General features: G+C 64.5%; 2 protein-coding genes across 5 annotated transcripts in view; one reads left to right on the plus strand and one right to left on the minus strand.

Moving 5' to 3' along the window:
* MYBBP1A (MYB binding protein 1a) lies at nucleotides 1–11,453 on the plus strand. The gene is made up of 26 exons (XM_055305049.1): nucleotides 1–241; nucleotides 434–529; nucleotides 1,158–1,241; nucleotides 1,325–1,399; nucleotides 1,499–1,606; nucleotides 2,427–2,602; nucleotides 2,692–2,859; nucleotides 2,982–3,099; nucleotides 4,129–4,424; nucleotides 4,634–4,744; nucleotides 5,095–5,220; nucleotides 5,342–5,509; nucleotides 5,598–5,703; nucleotides 6,475–6,571; nucleotides 6,673–6,824; nucleotides 7,100–7,180; nucleotides 7,254–7,403; nucleotides 7,477–7,653; nucleotides 7,737–7,894; nucleotides 8,535–8,772; nucleotides 8,883–9,008; nucleotides 9,093–9,161; nucleotides 9,441–9,554; nucleotides 9,730–9,831; nucleotides 10,283–10,407; nucleotides 10,575–11,453. Exons 1-26 carry the CDS (start codon nucleotides 35–37, stop codon nucleotides 11,131–11,133), a joined length of 3,987 nt encoding a protein of 1,328 aa, XP_055161024.1. The 5' UTR covers nucleotides 1–34; the 3' UTR covers nucleotides 11,134–11,453.
* The window catches only part of SPNS2 (SPNS lysolipid transporter 2, sphingosine-1-phosphate), a 26,170-nt gene continuing 23,581 nt past the window's right edge, over nucleotides 11,343–13,931 (minus strand). For 2 of the 4 annotated variants that reach the window (XR_008661841.1, XR_008661840.1), the window contains 4 exons: nucleotides 13,450–13,548; nucleotides 13,219–13,382; nucleotides 12,840–13,000; nucleotides 11,343–12,478 (listed from right to left, as the gene is read on the minus strand). Coding sequence is in view for 2 of the 4 variants with exons in the window: in XM_055305051.1 (XP_055161026.1) it covers nucleotides 12,844–12,886; nucleotides 13,219–13,382; nucleotides 13,450–13,548 (306 nt within the window). In the remaining 2 variants the exon portion in view is untranslated. The remainder of the gene's footprint in view (nucleotides 12,479–12,839; nucleotides 13,001–13,218; nucleotides 13,383–13,449; nucleotides 13,549–13,931) is intronic. The other 2 variants (XM_055305051.1, XM_055305050.1) reach the window with 1 other exon arrangement.

Below are 13,931 nucleotides of genomic sequence, written 5' to 3' on the forward strand. Positions count from 1 at the left end.
GAAGAGGCCGCGCCGGGCCCACGTGGTCGGGAGCATGGCGGAGACGGAGAGCCGCGCGGCCGCGGAGCCTGGGAGCCCCGGGGGGGCGGCCGACAGCGGCGCCCGGCCCGCCGATCGTGAGGGCCTGCTGAAGCAGAGCCGCGAGTTCTTGGACTTCTTCTGGGACATCGCGAAGCCGGAGCAGGAGACGCGGCTGGCGGCCACGGAGCACCTGCTGGAGTATCTGCGCGCGAGGCCACAGGTGCGGCGGCGGCGGCGGCGGCGGCGGCGGCCGCGGAGGAGGGCGGGGGAGGCGGAGGGGCGGGGGGCCGGGGCCGCGGAGGAGGGCGGGGGGGTGCACGGGGCGGGGGGCCGAGGGGCCCGGGGCGGCGGCGGGGGGCCCCGGGCCAGCGCGGCACGACCGTTCTGACCGCTGCACGCGCTTGCTGGGCAGGGGTCCGAGATGAAGTACGCCCTGAAGCGCCTCGTCACCGGGCTCGGGGCCGGCCGGGAGACTGCCCGGCCCTGCTACAGTGTGGCCCTGGCACAGGTGAGGAGGCGGCTCCTGGAAGGGGCCCAGCGGTGCAGGTCGGAGCAGCGGGGACAAGGGAGAAGCTGGGGGGGTGCTCGTCTCAGCAGCATGCGGAGCCGGTGGTCCGGGCGTTGGTGGCATCCGAGCCGAAGCTGGCGTCCCCGCAGGCCTGCCGCCCGCAGAGAAGTGCAGGCGGTGGAGGGGAGGGCGAGCTGGTTTCCTGCTTGGGCCCAGGGGTTGGCTGGTCTCAGAGGTGCATTTAGGGGGTATTGTGAGCTCCGGGGTGGGTTGCTTTGTATTTTCAGGGATCAGGGCTTTTTCTCTTCCAGGGGTAACTCCGCTGGGTATAGGCCACCCCTGAGGCACGAGGGCATGTGGGAGGGCATGTGGGAGGCCGTTACAGACCCAGTCCCTCAGGAACCCCCTGTGGGCAGCTCAGAGCAGGCGGTGGAGGTAGAGTGGGTGGGCATGAGCCAGGGAGGCTAGATTGGGCTGAGCAGCAGCGTTTCACACCAGCGCTGCTCGGGCAAGGGCAGTTTCAAGGGGCACCAGGGCCTCTGGGTACTAGTTGGAGGGAGCCGTGGGAGGAGGCTGGACCTCCGCCCTGAGCCCCTCTCGCCCTCCTGCTCCCCCCTCAACCCCACAGCTGTTACAGTCTTTTGAAGACATCCCCTTGTGCAGCGTCTTGCAGCAGATACAGGAGAAGCATGACCTGCAGAAAGCGAAGAAGGTGAGAGCTAGTGGCTTTAGATCGGCAGCCCCAGAGTGGGGTTACTCAGGCCCTTTTTATCTCAGCCTGAAATCCTTCTTTAGGCCATAATGAGACCTGCTCTTTTTGCAAACCTGTTTGGGGTGCTCGCCCTCTTTCAATCAGGCAGGCTAGTGAAGGTAAGCGCTTTGGGGGTAAGGGTACGTGGAGGGGCTTGGGAGTGCTGGGGGTCCGTGGCATGCTCTGCTTATATATCCTCTCCCCACTGTGGGCACCAGGACTCAGAGGCCCTGATGAAGGCGGTAAAGCTGCTGCAGATCCTTGCCCAGCACCACAACCACTTGCAGGAACAGCCTCAGAAGGCCCTGGTGGACATACTGTCTGAGGTATGGGCTTAACAGCCACAGGACCTCTGGCATCGCTCCCGATGTGGAAACACTGAAGAGAGCAGAGGAAGACAGATGTTCTAGGGAGAGCTATGTCGTAGATAGGTGTTCAGTCTAACGTACTTGGAGCAGTATTTCAACACAAAGTTAGTGTAAAAACGTGCAGAGTGTCTTTATGTTCTTTTCACATCAGGTTTCTAGAGTCTGTTGTGTGTTTTGTACCTAATAGCACATTTCCAGTCAGGTTAGCACGTTCCAAGAGCTCAGCGTTTGCCACATTGGACAATATGATCCTAGAATAGCACCTAATATGTGGCAAATACATTAAATGTGTTGTTTTGGATGGAGAGGAACCCCCCAGGACTCCTTGCCCTGCTTGGGAAATGGAGGTGTGCTCGTATCTAGAACCCTTTGCTCTTGAGGAAGAGGCAAGGACTGGCATAGCCCTGGCCCCAGAGCTAGAAGGACCTGAATCCAAGTCCTAGCTCTCCATTTACCTCCTGTAAGAAATGAGCCACTCCTGAAAAAAAAAACCGAGAGGAATAATTTTAAAAGTAGCTAGTTAGCACCAGCAGGTAGTTACTAGAATCCTGGGACTGGGGGGTGGGGGAGGTTGAGCTTTTCAGCCTGTACCATGTAACGATCCTGATGCTTGCCAGGGTGGATTGTGGCTATCCCACCCCAGACTGGCACTGTCGGGACCTCATGGGACCCTAGGCAGATGGAACAGCCCGTGGGGCTTACATGGCAGGAGAGGTGACACAGGGTGCTGGGGGAGCTGCTGCCGCCACCCCCACTCCAACCTGTGTCCCCGCCCCAGGTCCCGGAAGCCGTGTTGCAGGAGATCCTGCCAAAAGTCCTCAAGGCGGACTTAAATTCGGTGCTGGGCTCCCCTGAGCACCTGGAGCTCTTCCTCTTGGCCCAGCAGAAGGTGCCTGAGAAGCTGAAGGAGCTGATAGGACCCGTCAACTTGTTCTCAGATGAGAACATCCCCAGGTGTGAGGGATGTGGGAGGATGGGCTCCCCTAGGGACCCTGTTGTCTGGTTGGCCGGTGCCCCCTGAGTTCCCTCCATCCCTTCCCTAGACTGGTGAACGTCCTGAAGACGGCGGCTGCCTCTGTGAAGAAGGAGCGCAAGCTGCCCACTGTGGCCCTGGACCTGCTCCGCCTGGCGCTTCAGGAGGGCAGGTTCCCATGGTTCTGGAAGGAAGTCGTGGAGCAGGGGCTGCTGAAGAAGCAGTTCTGGCCAGCCAGGTGCGTGTGGCGCTTGTCCTCTGCACACCCCCTTTCCTGTTCGGTGGTGGGGTGGGCTCGGGGCCCCAGACACCACTTGGTGTGGCCCAGGCTCTGACCAGGCTCTGCTGCACACCCCTCAGCTACCTTTGTTTCCGCCTGCTGGGCACTGCCCTGCCCCTGCTGTCCAAGGAGCAGCTGCCACTGGTGATGCAGGGGGACCTGATCCGGCATTTTGGGGAGCACATGGTCACTGCTAAGGTGGGTATCCCCCCTCCCCCAGCAGCCCAGCACTGCCAGGAGGGGCAGGCCACCCCTTGGGTCAGCTTCTCGAGAAGGTTGCTCTTTGCTGCAGCATCCTGGTCTTCCTACCTCGGTGGTCCTGCTGGGGAACTGGTTGTCCCTTCCACCTGGTGGTAGTTTAGCCAGGTCAGACCTTCCCCGTCCCCAGCTGGTGTCAGTGGGGAGAGTCATCTTGGTCCCTGACATACTGAGCACTGTGCATGGCCCCATGCTACACTGCACGCTGGATGGGAGAATCAGGTGCTGGTTAGGAGTTCAGAGTAGAGAGCCAGGCTGACTCCCCCGGCCTGGGCCTGCCGCCTCTGTTGCGACTGGTGTCTTCCTTAGGTGCTGTGAATGTGATAGGGTTAGAGCCCCTAGAGCGCTCATGGCTTCCCCGGTGCCCAGGAAGTACTCCTGGGGGGCTGTCCTCACCTCCCATCCCCACAGCGGGTTTCTGTTCTGTGTGGAGTGGGGCAGGGAGGCCAGATCGGCGGCTCCATGTCCCAGATGCACCACCTGGAACTCCATGACCCTGAAAAGTTAGTGGCCGGCTTTTTCTGTGCCACGCTTTCTTTATCTGTGAGATGCCACAAGGGGCCCAGTGTGAAGGGTTGTCATGAACGTGAAACCCGCCACCACCCAAAGCCTCGTGGCTGTGGTGCCCCCGTGGGCAGTGCTGGGTGCTGAGCCCCATAGCGCTATAGCCAGGTGCTTGAGATGTGGGGTTTGAACCTGGTCAGAGTATAGAACAGCCCGTCTGCACCCTGCTCCGCTGCTCCTCCGTCCTGGGCCTAGAAAGCACCCTGTCAGATACAGCAGGTGGGGGTGGGCGGAGGGCCACGTGGGGCAGGAGCAGGTGGATGGCGTCGGGGTCACGGCTTGGCTCAGCCTGGCTGCGTACAGGGCTTGGGCTTCCCAGGCCTCAGTCTCATCTGTTGGGGAGAGGCTGGCAGGGCTGTGGGCCTCCTGGCTGGTGACCCCAATGTTGGGCCTGACTCCTCGCAGCTCCCAAACCAGTTCAAGTTTGCTCCGGAGATGAACGAGTACTTGAGTGCCTTCCTGGAAGGCTGCCGGGATGACCCCGAGCGGCAGCTGGCTGTGGTGGTGGCCTTCACGTGCGTCACCAACCAGGGCCTCCCTGTCCTGCCTACGTTCTGGAGGGTCGTGCGATCCCTGAGTGCCCCTGCCCTCAAGGGCTACGTGGCCTGGCTGCGGGACATGTTTCTCCAGCCTGACCTGGACTCCCTGGTGGACTTCAGCACCAACAGCCAGAAGAAAGCCCAGGATGCCTCGCTGCACGTGTGAGTGGCCAAGTGGAGCCGGGAGAGCTCAGCCCTCCTTCCTGCGGGGCCTGGGCAGGGCAAGGGAAGGGCAGGGGAGCCCCTGAACTCAGACAGGGCCTGGGTTTCCTCATGTGCTCCTGCACTGTGGTCGGAGGAGCTAGTGTCTGTCTCCAGGGTGGGGGGCAGAGAACCTGAGTGGCTCCCGTAACCTGGCTCCCACCCACCAGGCCTGAGCGTGCTGTGCTGCGGCTGCGGAAGTGGGTCATCCTTCGCCTGGTCAGCATGGTGGACGCTTTGCATGCAGAGAAGGAGGAGGATGTGATTGAGGAGGTGGCCAGGTAGGGCAGGCTCTGCCCCCCGCACCCCACGGGGGACAAGAATGGGCCTTTTGTCTGGTCCTAGACCTGCTGTGGTCTCCCTGGAGCCAGAAGCCTGGGGGCTGGGTCACCACTGGAGGGCCACTCGTACCCCTTGCGGGGGCCCCCAACACTGGCCTCCTGTCTCAGGGGGTCTCCTGCAGCCCTCACCATGGTTCCAGGAGGGGGCAGCCCTTGTGTGCAGAGCCTGTTTGTGCAGGCTGGAGATGAGACTTGGGAAACGTTCCTTGTGCCGCTACTGGCCCTGGGCGCTGGGTGGTACCCTCCTGGGAGGGGGCTGCGGCCATCCCTGGCTCTCCCACCCTCTCCAGGTTTTGTTTCTTCCACTCGTTCTTCGAAACAAAGAAGCCTACATCCCAGATTCCAGAGACCGAACAGCGGTTCTCCTTCCCTCTGGAGAGCCGGACCCGGGAGGTGGTCAGCAGTGCCTTCTTCAGGTGAGCTGCGGGCAGGCTGGGTGGAGGGCTTCTTGGCTTGGAGAACACAGAGGCCTAGTGAGCTCCAGCAGGTCAGGGTGCGGGCGGCCTAGCCTGTGACCCCAGCCCCATCCTTGCCCAGCCTGCTGCAGACCCTCAGCACGCAGTTCAGGCAGGCGCCAGAGCCCACCCAGGACCAGCCACCCTGGACCCACCGATTGGTACAGTTCGCGGACTCGCTGTTGAACCGCAGCCGCAATGTGACTCCCCTGACGCCCTTCAGCTCGCAGCAGCGCCAGGCTTGGGACCAGTAAGGGGCTGTGGTTGCCAATGGGGAGGTGGGACACCTGAGGTCCAGTGGGGGATGGTGGCCTGAGAGCATGCCCATGTCACCCCAGGATGCTGCAGACGCTGAAGGAGCTGGACGCCTGCCCCCCAGAGGCCAAGGCCAAGGCCAGTGCTTTCCAGCACCTGCTCTTCCTGGTGGGCGTCTACTTGTTCAAGGTACGGGGGTAAGTGGGGTGGAGGCTGTGCAAGTCGTGTGGCGCAGAATAACCACACAGTTGCTGCCTGGGATTCACGCTGGGGTCAGACTCCCTGCCCCACAAAGGCCCCCAGACTTGCCTTCCTAAGCGGAGGTGGCGGGTGTGCAGGAGAAAGTATGGCCTGTGGGGAGGGGCCTGCTGTGGGCAGTCATGGCACATGGGGCACTTTCAGGGCACTTCTGTCCGCTGTCAGCTGAGGAGTGAGGGCCTGACATCCTGTCCTGGAACCTCACCCACCAGAAGCCAAGTGGCAGGTTGGGGTGAGCGGGTGTGCCTGGGGCTCTGCGCCCCAAGGTCGTGTCCTGTGTGCTGGTGCCAGCCCGTCCCATGGCAGCATCTCCAGATGTCTTCCCCCGCTGGGCTCCTCTGCAGTGCCAGAGGCCACGCAGGCGGTGCAGGTGCCCCAGTCCCCGGTGGAGACTGTGGTCTGGGCTCACCCCAGCAAGATGGCGCAAAACTGGATTTGAGTTCGTTCAAAGTAACGAGTGCTGGGGGTCCAAGCCCCTGACCCAGCTGGTCTTGTCACCCCAGGTGGTGGTGGGGACGTTGGGCTCCAGGCCCTGTGGCCCCATGTGGTACAAAAGCCGCGGCCCCCGGGGTCCTCTGCCCTGGGTGTGAGGGACCTGGGCCTTGTGCCTCCCCCCACTGTGCCCGCCTTACTGGCCCCTCCCCTGGCTCAGCAAGGCTGGGGGTGGGGCCGGCCTCTGACCTGGTCCTCACCCTCCCACAGTCCCCTGTGGAGAGTTGCGATCTTCTGGGTGACATCCAGACCTGCATCAAGAAAAGCCTAGGGGAGAAGACGCGCCGGACTCGCTCCAAGGCTGCCAGTGGGTCACAGCCCTGGGGTGGGGGCAGGGCACATCCTGGGCCCCTGTGGACGTGGAATGGGGTGTGGGGACCTGCCCAGGCTCAGCTGTCCCACCTGCAGACCCCCAGGAGCCACCGTGGGTGGAGGTGCTGGTGGAGATCCTGCTGGCCCTCCTGGCCCAGCCCAGCCACCTGATGCGCCAGGTGGCCCGGACCGTGTTCAGCCACATCTGCTCACACCTGACGCCACGTGCTCTGCAGCTGATCTTGGATGTGAGTTGGGTCTTTGGGGAGATGGGGACTGGATGGGACTCTCCCAGTCCTGTGGCTGCCTCATCACCGTGACCCGCAGAGCGGGTAGGGGCCTCCGAGCCCAGACCACTGCTGTGCAGGTGGTCCCCCGGGGGCCACAGGGGTCTCAGTGTGGCCTCCTCTCCCAGGCTCCATTTCCTCCTTGAGAGGAGCTTTTTGGCCCAGACTGGACAGGGCCCGGTCAGGGGAGGGGGAAGAGTGCGCTACAGACATGTTGGCCATTGGGGAACCTGCAGGTGCTGAACCCTGAGCAGAGCCCAGAGGAGGACAACGTGGTGGTCACGGATGATTCCGAGAAGCAGCTGGAGAGCGAGGGGGTACGTGTTGGGCACAGTGGGGCAGGCGGATATGTGGTGGGCGACAGGCGGTGCAATACAATGGCTCCTGCAGGACAAGAGCTCAGAGAGTGAGGACGACAAACACTCGGCCAGCGAGGAGGACAGCGATGAGGAGGACAGTGACGAGGAGGACCGGGACAGGGATGTGGACCAGGGCTTCCGGGAGCAGCTCATGGCAGTGCTACAGGCGGGGAAGGCCCTGGTGAGCCACGGGCTGGGGCGGGAGGGCCTGCGTCCACACCAACGGCCAGCCGCTCAGCGGGCCTCTTCCTCAGGGCACAGTGGACGGTGAGGATGATGATGACGACGAGCTGGGGGATGAGGCCATGATGGCCCTGGACCAGAGCCTTGCCAGCCTCTTCGCCGAGCAGAAGCTGCGCATCCAGGCCCGGAGGGATGAGAAGAACAAGCTACGGAAGGAGAAGGTGCTCCGGCGAGACTTCCAGATTCGGGTGAGCCAGAGAGCTGCCAGCACCACCGTGTCCCCCCTCCCATGCACACCCCACACCTGCTGACCTGCCTGTGCTGGCCACAGGCTTTGGACCTGATCGAGGTGCTGGTGACCAAGCAGCCCGAGAACCCACTGGTCCTGGAGCTGCTGGAGCCCCTGCTGGACATCATCCGGCGTAGCATGCGCAGCAGCAGCTCCAAGCAGGAGCAGGACCTCTTGCACAAGACTGCCCGCATCTTCACGTGAGTGCGGTCTGCGACCCGGGCCCCTGGGCTCCCCACGATCCGGCGGGTGTGCCTCTTGCACTTGGCCCAGGCTCCTTGCCAGCCCCCCTACCGTGGTTCTGGGATGGGGATGGAGGGGGGCACCTGAGCCAGTGATGAGGTACCTGGGAGAGCCATCATGCTCCTCAGGCCCTGGGGGCACAGGTGGGGCAGAGGGTTGTATCTCAGTGGGGACGGGCCAGACGCAGAGGTGTCAGCAGGAGCTCTGGTGGGGGGTGGGCAGCAGGAAAGAGGACACAGGTGGGGAGGGCAGACTTGCTTTCTTGAGTGCTGACGTGGCCCAGGGACGGGAGATGCCAGTGTAGGTTACAGGCAAGAGTAGAGTCGGTCACCACACCCCCCACCTGTGTCCTGTCCAACATCTGTCAGGGTTGAGTTTGCTGTGTGACTGAGCACATGCCCTGAGCATGCAGACTGGCCTCAGGGCCCGGAGCCCGCTGTTCCACAGGAGTCTGGTGCACCCAGGACACGTGGACCACACTTCCCCAGGGAGGGGGTTCTGCTCTGGGTCACCCTCATCTGGCCTGTAGGCTGGCTTTGTGCAGTGGGGAGGGTGACGCAGGGGAGTGTGACCAGCTGTCCCCTGATGGCCCCATAGACACCACCTGTGCCGCTCCCGGCACTACTGCCACGACGTGGGCCGCTGCGTGGGGCCTCTGTACGCCCAGGTGGAGCGGCTGGTGGAGCAGGCTGGCCGCCAGGCCGATACTGCCATTTCTCTCTACTACTTCAATGCGGCCCTCTACCTGCTGCGCGTCCTCAAGGGTAATGCCACCGACCCCGCCTGCAAGACCCAGAAGAAGGAGAAAGCTGGCCCCAAGCCCAGGGCCCCGGAGGTGAGCAGCCCTACCCATGCCTGGGGGCGAGTGGCGGCCCAGGAGAGAGCCCCCCCCACCCCACAGGGCCCCCCGCCCCGGCCTCACGTGGGCGCTCTCCCGTGGCCCAGGCTACTGGCGGCTTGGATCTAAGCCTTGTGACCCCAGTCTACTCGTCTGCGCTGACTTCTTTCCTGACCAAGCGCAACAGTCCGCTCACAATCCCCATGTTCCTCAGCCTCTTCTCTCGGCACCCGGTGAGTGGGGGTCTGCCCACCCCCGTGGCCCCCATGCCCCTGCCTGGCCTAGGTCCCCACTCACTGCCACGCCATCCCTCCCAGGTGCTCTGTAAGAGCCTGCTCCCTGTCGTGATCCAGCATGTGAGCGGCCCGGCGCGACCCCGCCACCAGGTAGGGATGTCCCCGATCCCGGCCAGGGGTCTGTGCCCTGGCGAGGGCAGAGCCATCCCTGCCCCTCAGACCTGCTGTCCCCAGGCCAGGGTGGGGGCCTTGGGGGCTGGTGAGGCTGGAGGGCGGTGGCACTGGGCAGATGGCAGGGCTGGGCGCTGACACAGCTGCACCTGCCCGAGGAGACTGGTGCACCCAGAGCTGCAGCTCCCGGGGCCCATGGGCCTGTCTATGGCTCTGTGAGCTTTGGGGCCATGCACTGAGGGCCCCTCCCTCCCCCAGGCCCAAGCCTGCATGCTGCTCCAGAAGGCCTTGCCTACACGGGAGCTGCGGCTGTGCTTTGAGGACCCCGAGTGGGAGCAGCTTGTTGGCCAGATCTTGGCCAAGGTCACGGAGGTGAGGGCTGTGGGGTCCCTGCCCGCGTTTCCCACCCACAGTGGGTCTCTGGGACAGACCCTGCTCCTTGGCTAGGATTGGGCTGACACCCCTCCCCCCAGACGTGCCTCTCTCGGGGCTCCATGGGGTAGTGGGCAGCCCTGCAGAGCGACTCAGTCAGGTGTCTCCTCCCCAGAACCTGCGGACGCTGGGCGAGGCGCAGGCCAAATCGGAGCAGCAGAAGGAGCTGTCCTCCCTGGGGCTGCTCAACACCCTGTTCAGGACAGTCCATCAGGAGGTGGGTCCCCGGTGACCACCCTCCATGGAAGGATGGGGAGGTCCGGGCCGCGGGTTTCCAGGGGCGGGGGGGTGGAGTTGGGCAATGCCTGGGCATCCTCGGGGAGGACTGGTCAGAGCCCCCGTGCAGGGTGCCACGGGGAGGAGATGCCTGGTCCAGGGCCGCATAGAGCAGCCCCCAAGTTTTGGGAGGGAGCCAGGGAGTCGGGGGGGGCGGTCTTGGAATTAACACCTCCCATGTGCACAGAGAGAATTTGGAGCAGGGAGAGGCCTGAGTGGGGAGCAAGAAGGGATTGGGGGCTCTTCCCTACAGCGTGAGGGGGACGGGATGCTCAGGCAGGAGGGGCAGCCAGGGGTGCACGAGGGGCAGGGGTGGCAGGATGGGGACCCAGAGCCAGGCGGAGGCCCTGCCTCCTATTAGGGTTTCAGCCACAGTGTCCCCTGTCCTGCAGAAGCTGACCGTGGACCTGACCGCTGTGCGGGCCGTACTGCAGGGCAGGCAGCTGGGAGAGCACTCAGCGGGCTCCAGCCGCCTCCACGATCTCTATTGGCAGGCCATGAAGGCGCTTGGCGTGCAGTGCGTCCTGGGGGCTGGGGGGGATGCTGGGGGGGACCCTTAGGACAGGGGAGACCATGGGGGCACCGGGGAGACCCTGGGGGGGGCTGTGGACAGCCTGGTCCCATGGGAGCAGAGGGGTGGCCTGTCCCCACTGGACGCCTTCTTACCCATGGGCTTTCCTCCAGGCGCCCCAAATCGGGGAAGAAGGATGCCAAGGAAGCCCCCAGTGCTACGGAGACCCCGGTCAGCACCAAGAGGAAGAAGAAGGGGTTTTTGCCAGAGACCAAGAAGCGCAAGAAGCGTAAGTCGGAGGGTGCAGTGCCAGAGGAGGATGCCAAGCCCGCAGCCTCCGCCGGAAACCAGCCCCCTAGCACAGGCAAGAAGAGGAGACACAAGAGGAAGGCCCGGGCGCCAGCCCAGGCCCCAGAGAGTGGGACGCCTGCCCCCAAGGGGCCAGCCCCAGACCCCAGCACCACAAGCCCTGGCACCCCTGCCAAGACCCCGAAGCCGCAGAAGAAAAAGCGGAAGCTGTCCCAGGTGAATGGAGCCACCCCTGTGTCCCCCGTGCCATCATCAGGCAAAAAGCCTCAGAAGGATGTGCCTGAGAAGGGGGTGTCTGGCAAGTCGCCGCAATCTGCGCTGCCACGGAAGAAGGCCAGGCTGTCTCTGGCCAGCAGGAGCCCCAGCCTCCTCCAGGGCACGGCCAAGAGAAAGAAGGCTCTCAGGAAGGCCAGGAAGCCCTGAGCGTAGGTGGCCCCTGGCCCAGAGACCCCCGTGTGCAGCACGCATCCTCCACAGGCCCCCTGCAGGGTAGCAGCACCCAGCCCCGGAGTGAGTGCTCCCGCCATCCACTTGCCCCCAGGACTCCAGGAAGGGGCAAGGGCCCATGTCCCCCACCCCTGGGCTGCTCTGTCCCGGGAGCCAGCGCTCCGCGATTTAAGTAGGTTTATTCCTTCGTTTACAAGAGGAATATATTTGGCTTCTCTCTTAAGATTCTGAGATTCACAATCAGCAGCTCTAAAAAATAAAGGAGCAGTTTGGCTTCCGGAAGGAAGAGGAGACAACACCTGGACCTGGTTCTTGTACAACAAGAATACATTGCTGGGGCCCCAGTGGAGGCCGGGGTGGGGTCCCCCTTGCAGGCGCCCCAGAGCTCAGAGAGGAGCAAATGTCCCGCCAGCGTGCACATGGAAGCTGCGCCAGCCACTAACCGTGGGGAGTGTCTGGTCTGCCCTGGACTCCTGCCAGCCACCTTGATTCCAGCCGGTGGGGGGAGGGGGCGCAGGGCACTGAGGGGCGGGGGAGTGCATGGGAGCACCACAGCCCTGTGGAGCATAGCCTTGACCTCGGGTTCGACCCCTGGCCTTTGGCAGGACAGGAAGCATCGTGGGGTGGCTGCTTCCTCTGGTCATGAGGATGCTGGCGGCAGCTGCCCTGCGGCTTCTGGGAATAGTCACCTGGGCCCTGCCATGGTTAGGGCCCCACTGGGGGTGGGGGGGAGGGGGCGTTGCCACCAGGGCCTTCACCCCTGGTGATGTCAGTTCCCCCGCAGGCGGAGAGCCAGTCCAGACAGCGGCCTAGCATCCGCGGGGACAAGTGTCCTGAGGGAAGTGGTGCACAACCCGGTAGGGCTGAGTCTACCCCAGGGTCAGAGGCCAGGACCTGAGGCCCAGACCCCTCCAGTCCAGGAGCTGCAGGTCTTCAGAGCTGCCATGTGGGAAAGTCCAGCTGTCCGGCCCCACGGCCTGGGGAGGCTGGAGGCTTGCCCAGGGCCCCATCAGGTGGCGACAGGCTGGGCGTGCCCCACACACCCACTGGGGGCTGCCTTTGCCATAGGTGCCAGGCACCCTGCAGTCTGGCCCTGGGGCTGGGTGTCTGTCTGACTGTGTGGCTCCCACACACACAGCCTTCCACGCAGGGCGAGGCCACGACCTGGTGCAGCCACGGCCACTGCACAGGCCCAGACCAGAGAGGGTGGGTGCCTGGCCTCGGGTCCCACAAGTGGCTTTGAGACTGCCCCACAGGGCTGGGATGCCGTGAGATGCCTCCCGAGTAGGACAGTGAGGGTTCCTCGCCGGCCCATAGGCACCTAGAGAGAGGGGCCAGGTCATTGGTGGGGGGGGGGCAGTCCCACTCCCGCTGACTCCCCTTCCTCCTGCTGTTAGCAGAACTGGGCCTTTCTCTGTGCCCTGGGGGTGTTGGCCCTGGGGTGGTGACCTTGGGTCCTGCACTGCTGGGAAGTGCAGCCCCTGGAGGCCAGGCCCAGGGGAAAGTGCATAGCCTGCAGGGGGGTTCCTGCCCATCCAGCCATTCTGAGGTAGAGGGATCCTGCCAAACCTGGGGCTGATGGGAGCTGCCTAGGCAAGGAGGTGCCTCGGAGAGGCTGCTCCCACTTCCAGAAGGTTCCCCAGGACCCCTTCCCTCCCGTGGCTGGGCCTGCCTGCACTCACGGCCTCAGACTTTGATGGAGGCGGGCGGCATCACCATCTGGTTCACCCTGGGGGAGAGACGGGCGGGGGTCAAGGTGGCGGATCAGCGGCGGCCTGGCCCGGGCACTGATCTGGCGCATCGCATCTCGGGGGCCGGCTGGCCGGACGTGCAGGGCAGGGACCTCGTCAGCCCCAGGGGAAGGTGGGAGAGCCCAGGGGTGGGAGAGGAGAGACAGGAGCGGAGAGCAGATGAGAAGAGTCAGAGCCCCAGAGGCTGGGCTGCCCGCGAGGCCCCGCCCAGCATCACCCCCCCCCACCAGCAGCTGATGGCAGGGCCCCCGCCCCCCGCCAGCTGATGGCGTGGCCCCCCGGCTCCCGCAGGCCGTGCCCGCCCACTCACTGCTGCTCGGCCTTGGCGCGGTCGCCCAGGAAGAAGAGGGCCGTGGCCAGGAAGAACATGCCGCCCAGGACCACCACGAAGGGGCAGAGCATGAGGGCGTAGCCCAGGCTCAGGAACTCCCAGAGTGGGGAGTCCTTGGTGCTCTGGCGGATCAGGTCCGAGATCTGCGAGGGCGGGGCCGCGTCAGGGGGCGCCTCCCGCAGCCTCCCCACCTGGCTCGCCCATACTCACAAAGCCGATGAGGTAGGGGCTCCCCGCGTCCCCCAGCAGGTGAGAGGTGAAGCTCTGCAGGGCGACGGCTGTGGCCCTTCGCGTGGGGATGACCACGTACTGTGTGCAAGAGGCAGGAGGTCAGAGGGCACAGGGCACAGGGCACAGCCCCAGCCTCGCCCTGGGGTCAGCTCGCCCCTGCAGCCCCTGTACCCGGACTCCCCAGCGCCGGGGTGGGGTGGGGAGCCCATCTGCGGTCTCGGGAACCCGAGGCCCTGCACACAGGTAACACCTGGGCGACGGCGCCGGCACTGGGACCCCCGACCCGAGGATCACGCTGGTTCCCCTCTGCGAGAGCCCTGGGAGACAGAGGCTGGCCTGCAGGGGACAGCCTCCCTCCCTCCCCACCAGCCAGGAGCACCGGAGGGCCCCATGGGCCCCCCACCCCCACCCCACAGGGCTGGGGGCAGGGCAGCACGATCTGCCGGGATTGTGTGCTCCTG

This window comes from Nyctereutes procyonoides, unplaced genomic scaffold (genome assembly GCF_905146905.1).
Source record: "Nyctereutes procyonoides isolate TBG_1078 unplaced genomic scaffold, NYPRO_anot_genome, whole genome shotgun sequence".
Taxonomy (NCBI): Eukaryota; Metazoa; Chordata; class Mammalia; order Carnivora; family Canidae; genus Nyctereutes; species Nyctereutes procyonoides.

Coding starts and splice junctions, on each gene's coding strand:
- MYBBP1A (XM_055305049.1), top strand. CDS start 35: ATGGCGGAGACGGAGAGCCGCGCGGCCGCGGAGCCTGGGAGCCCCGGG. Junction 2,603..2,691: donor TCAGATGAGAACATCCCCAG/GTGTGAGGGATG, acceptor TCCCTTCCCTAG/ACTGGTGAACGTCCTGAAGA. Junction 5,510..5,597: donor CAGCGCCAGGCTTGGGACCA/GTAAGGGGCTGT, acceptor ATGTCACCCCAG/GATGCTGCAGACGCTGAAGG.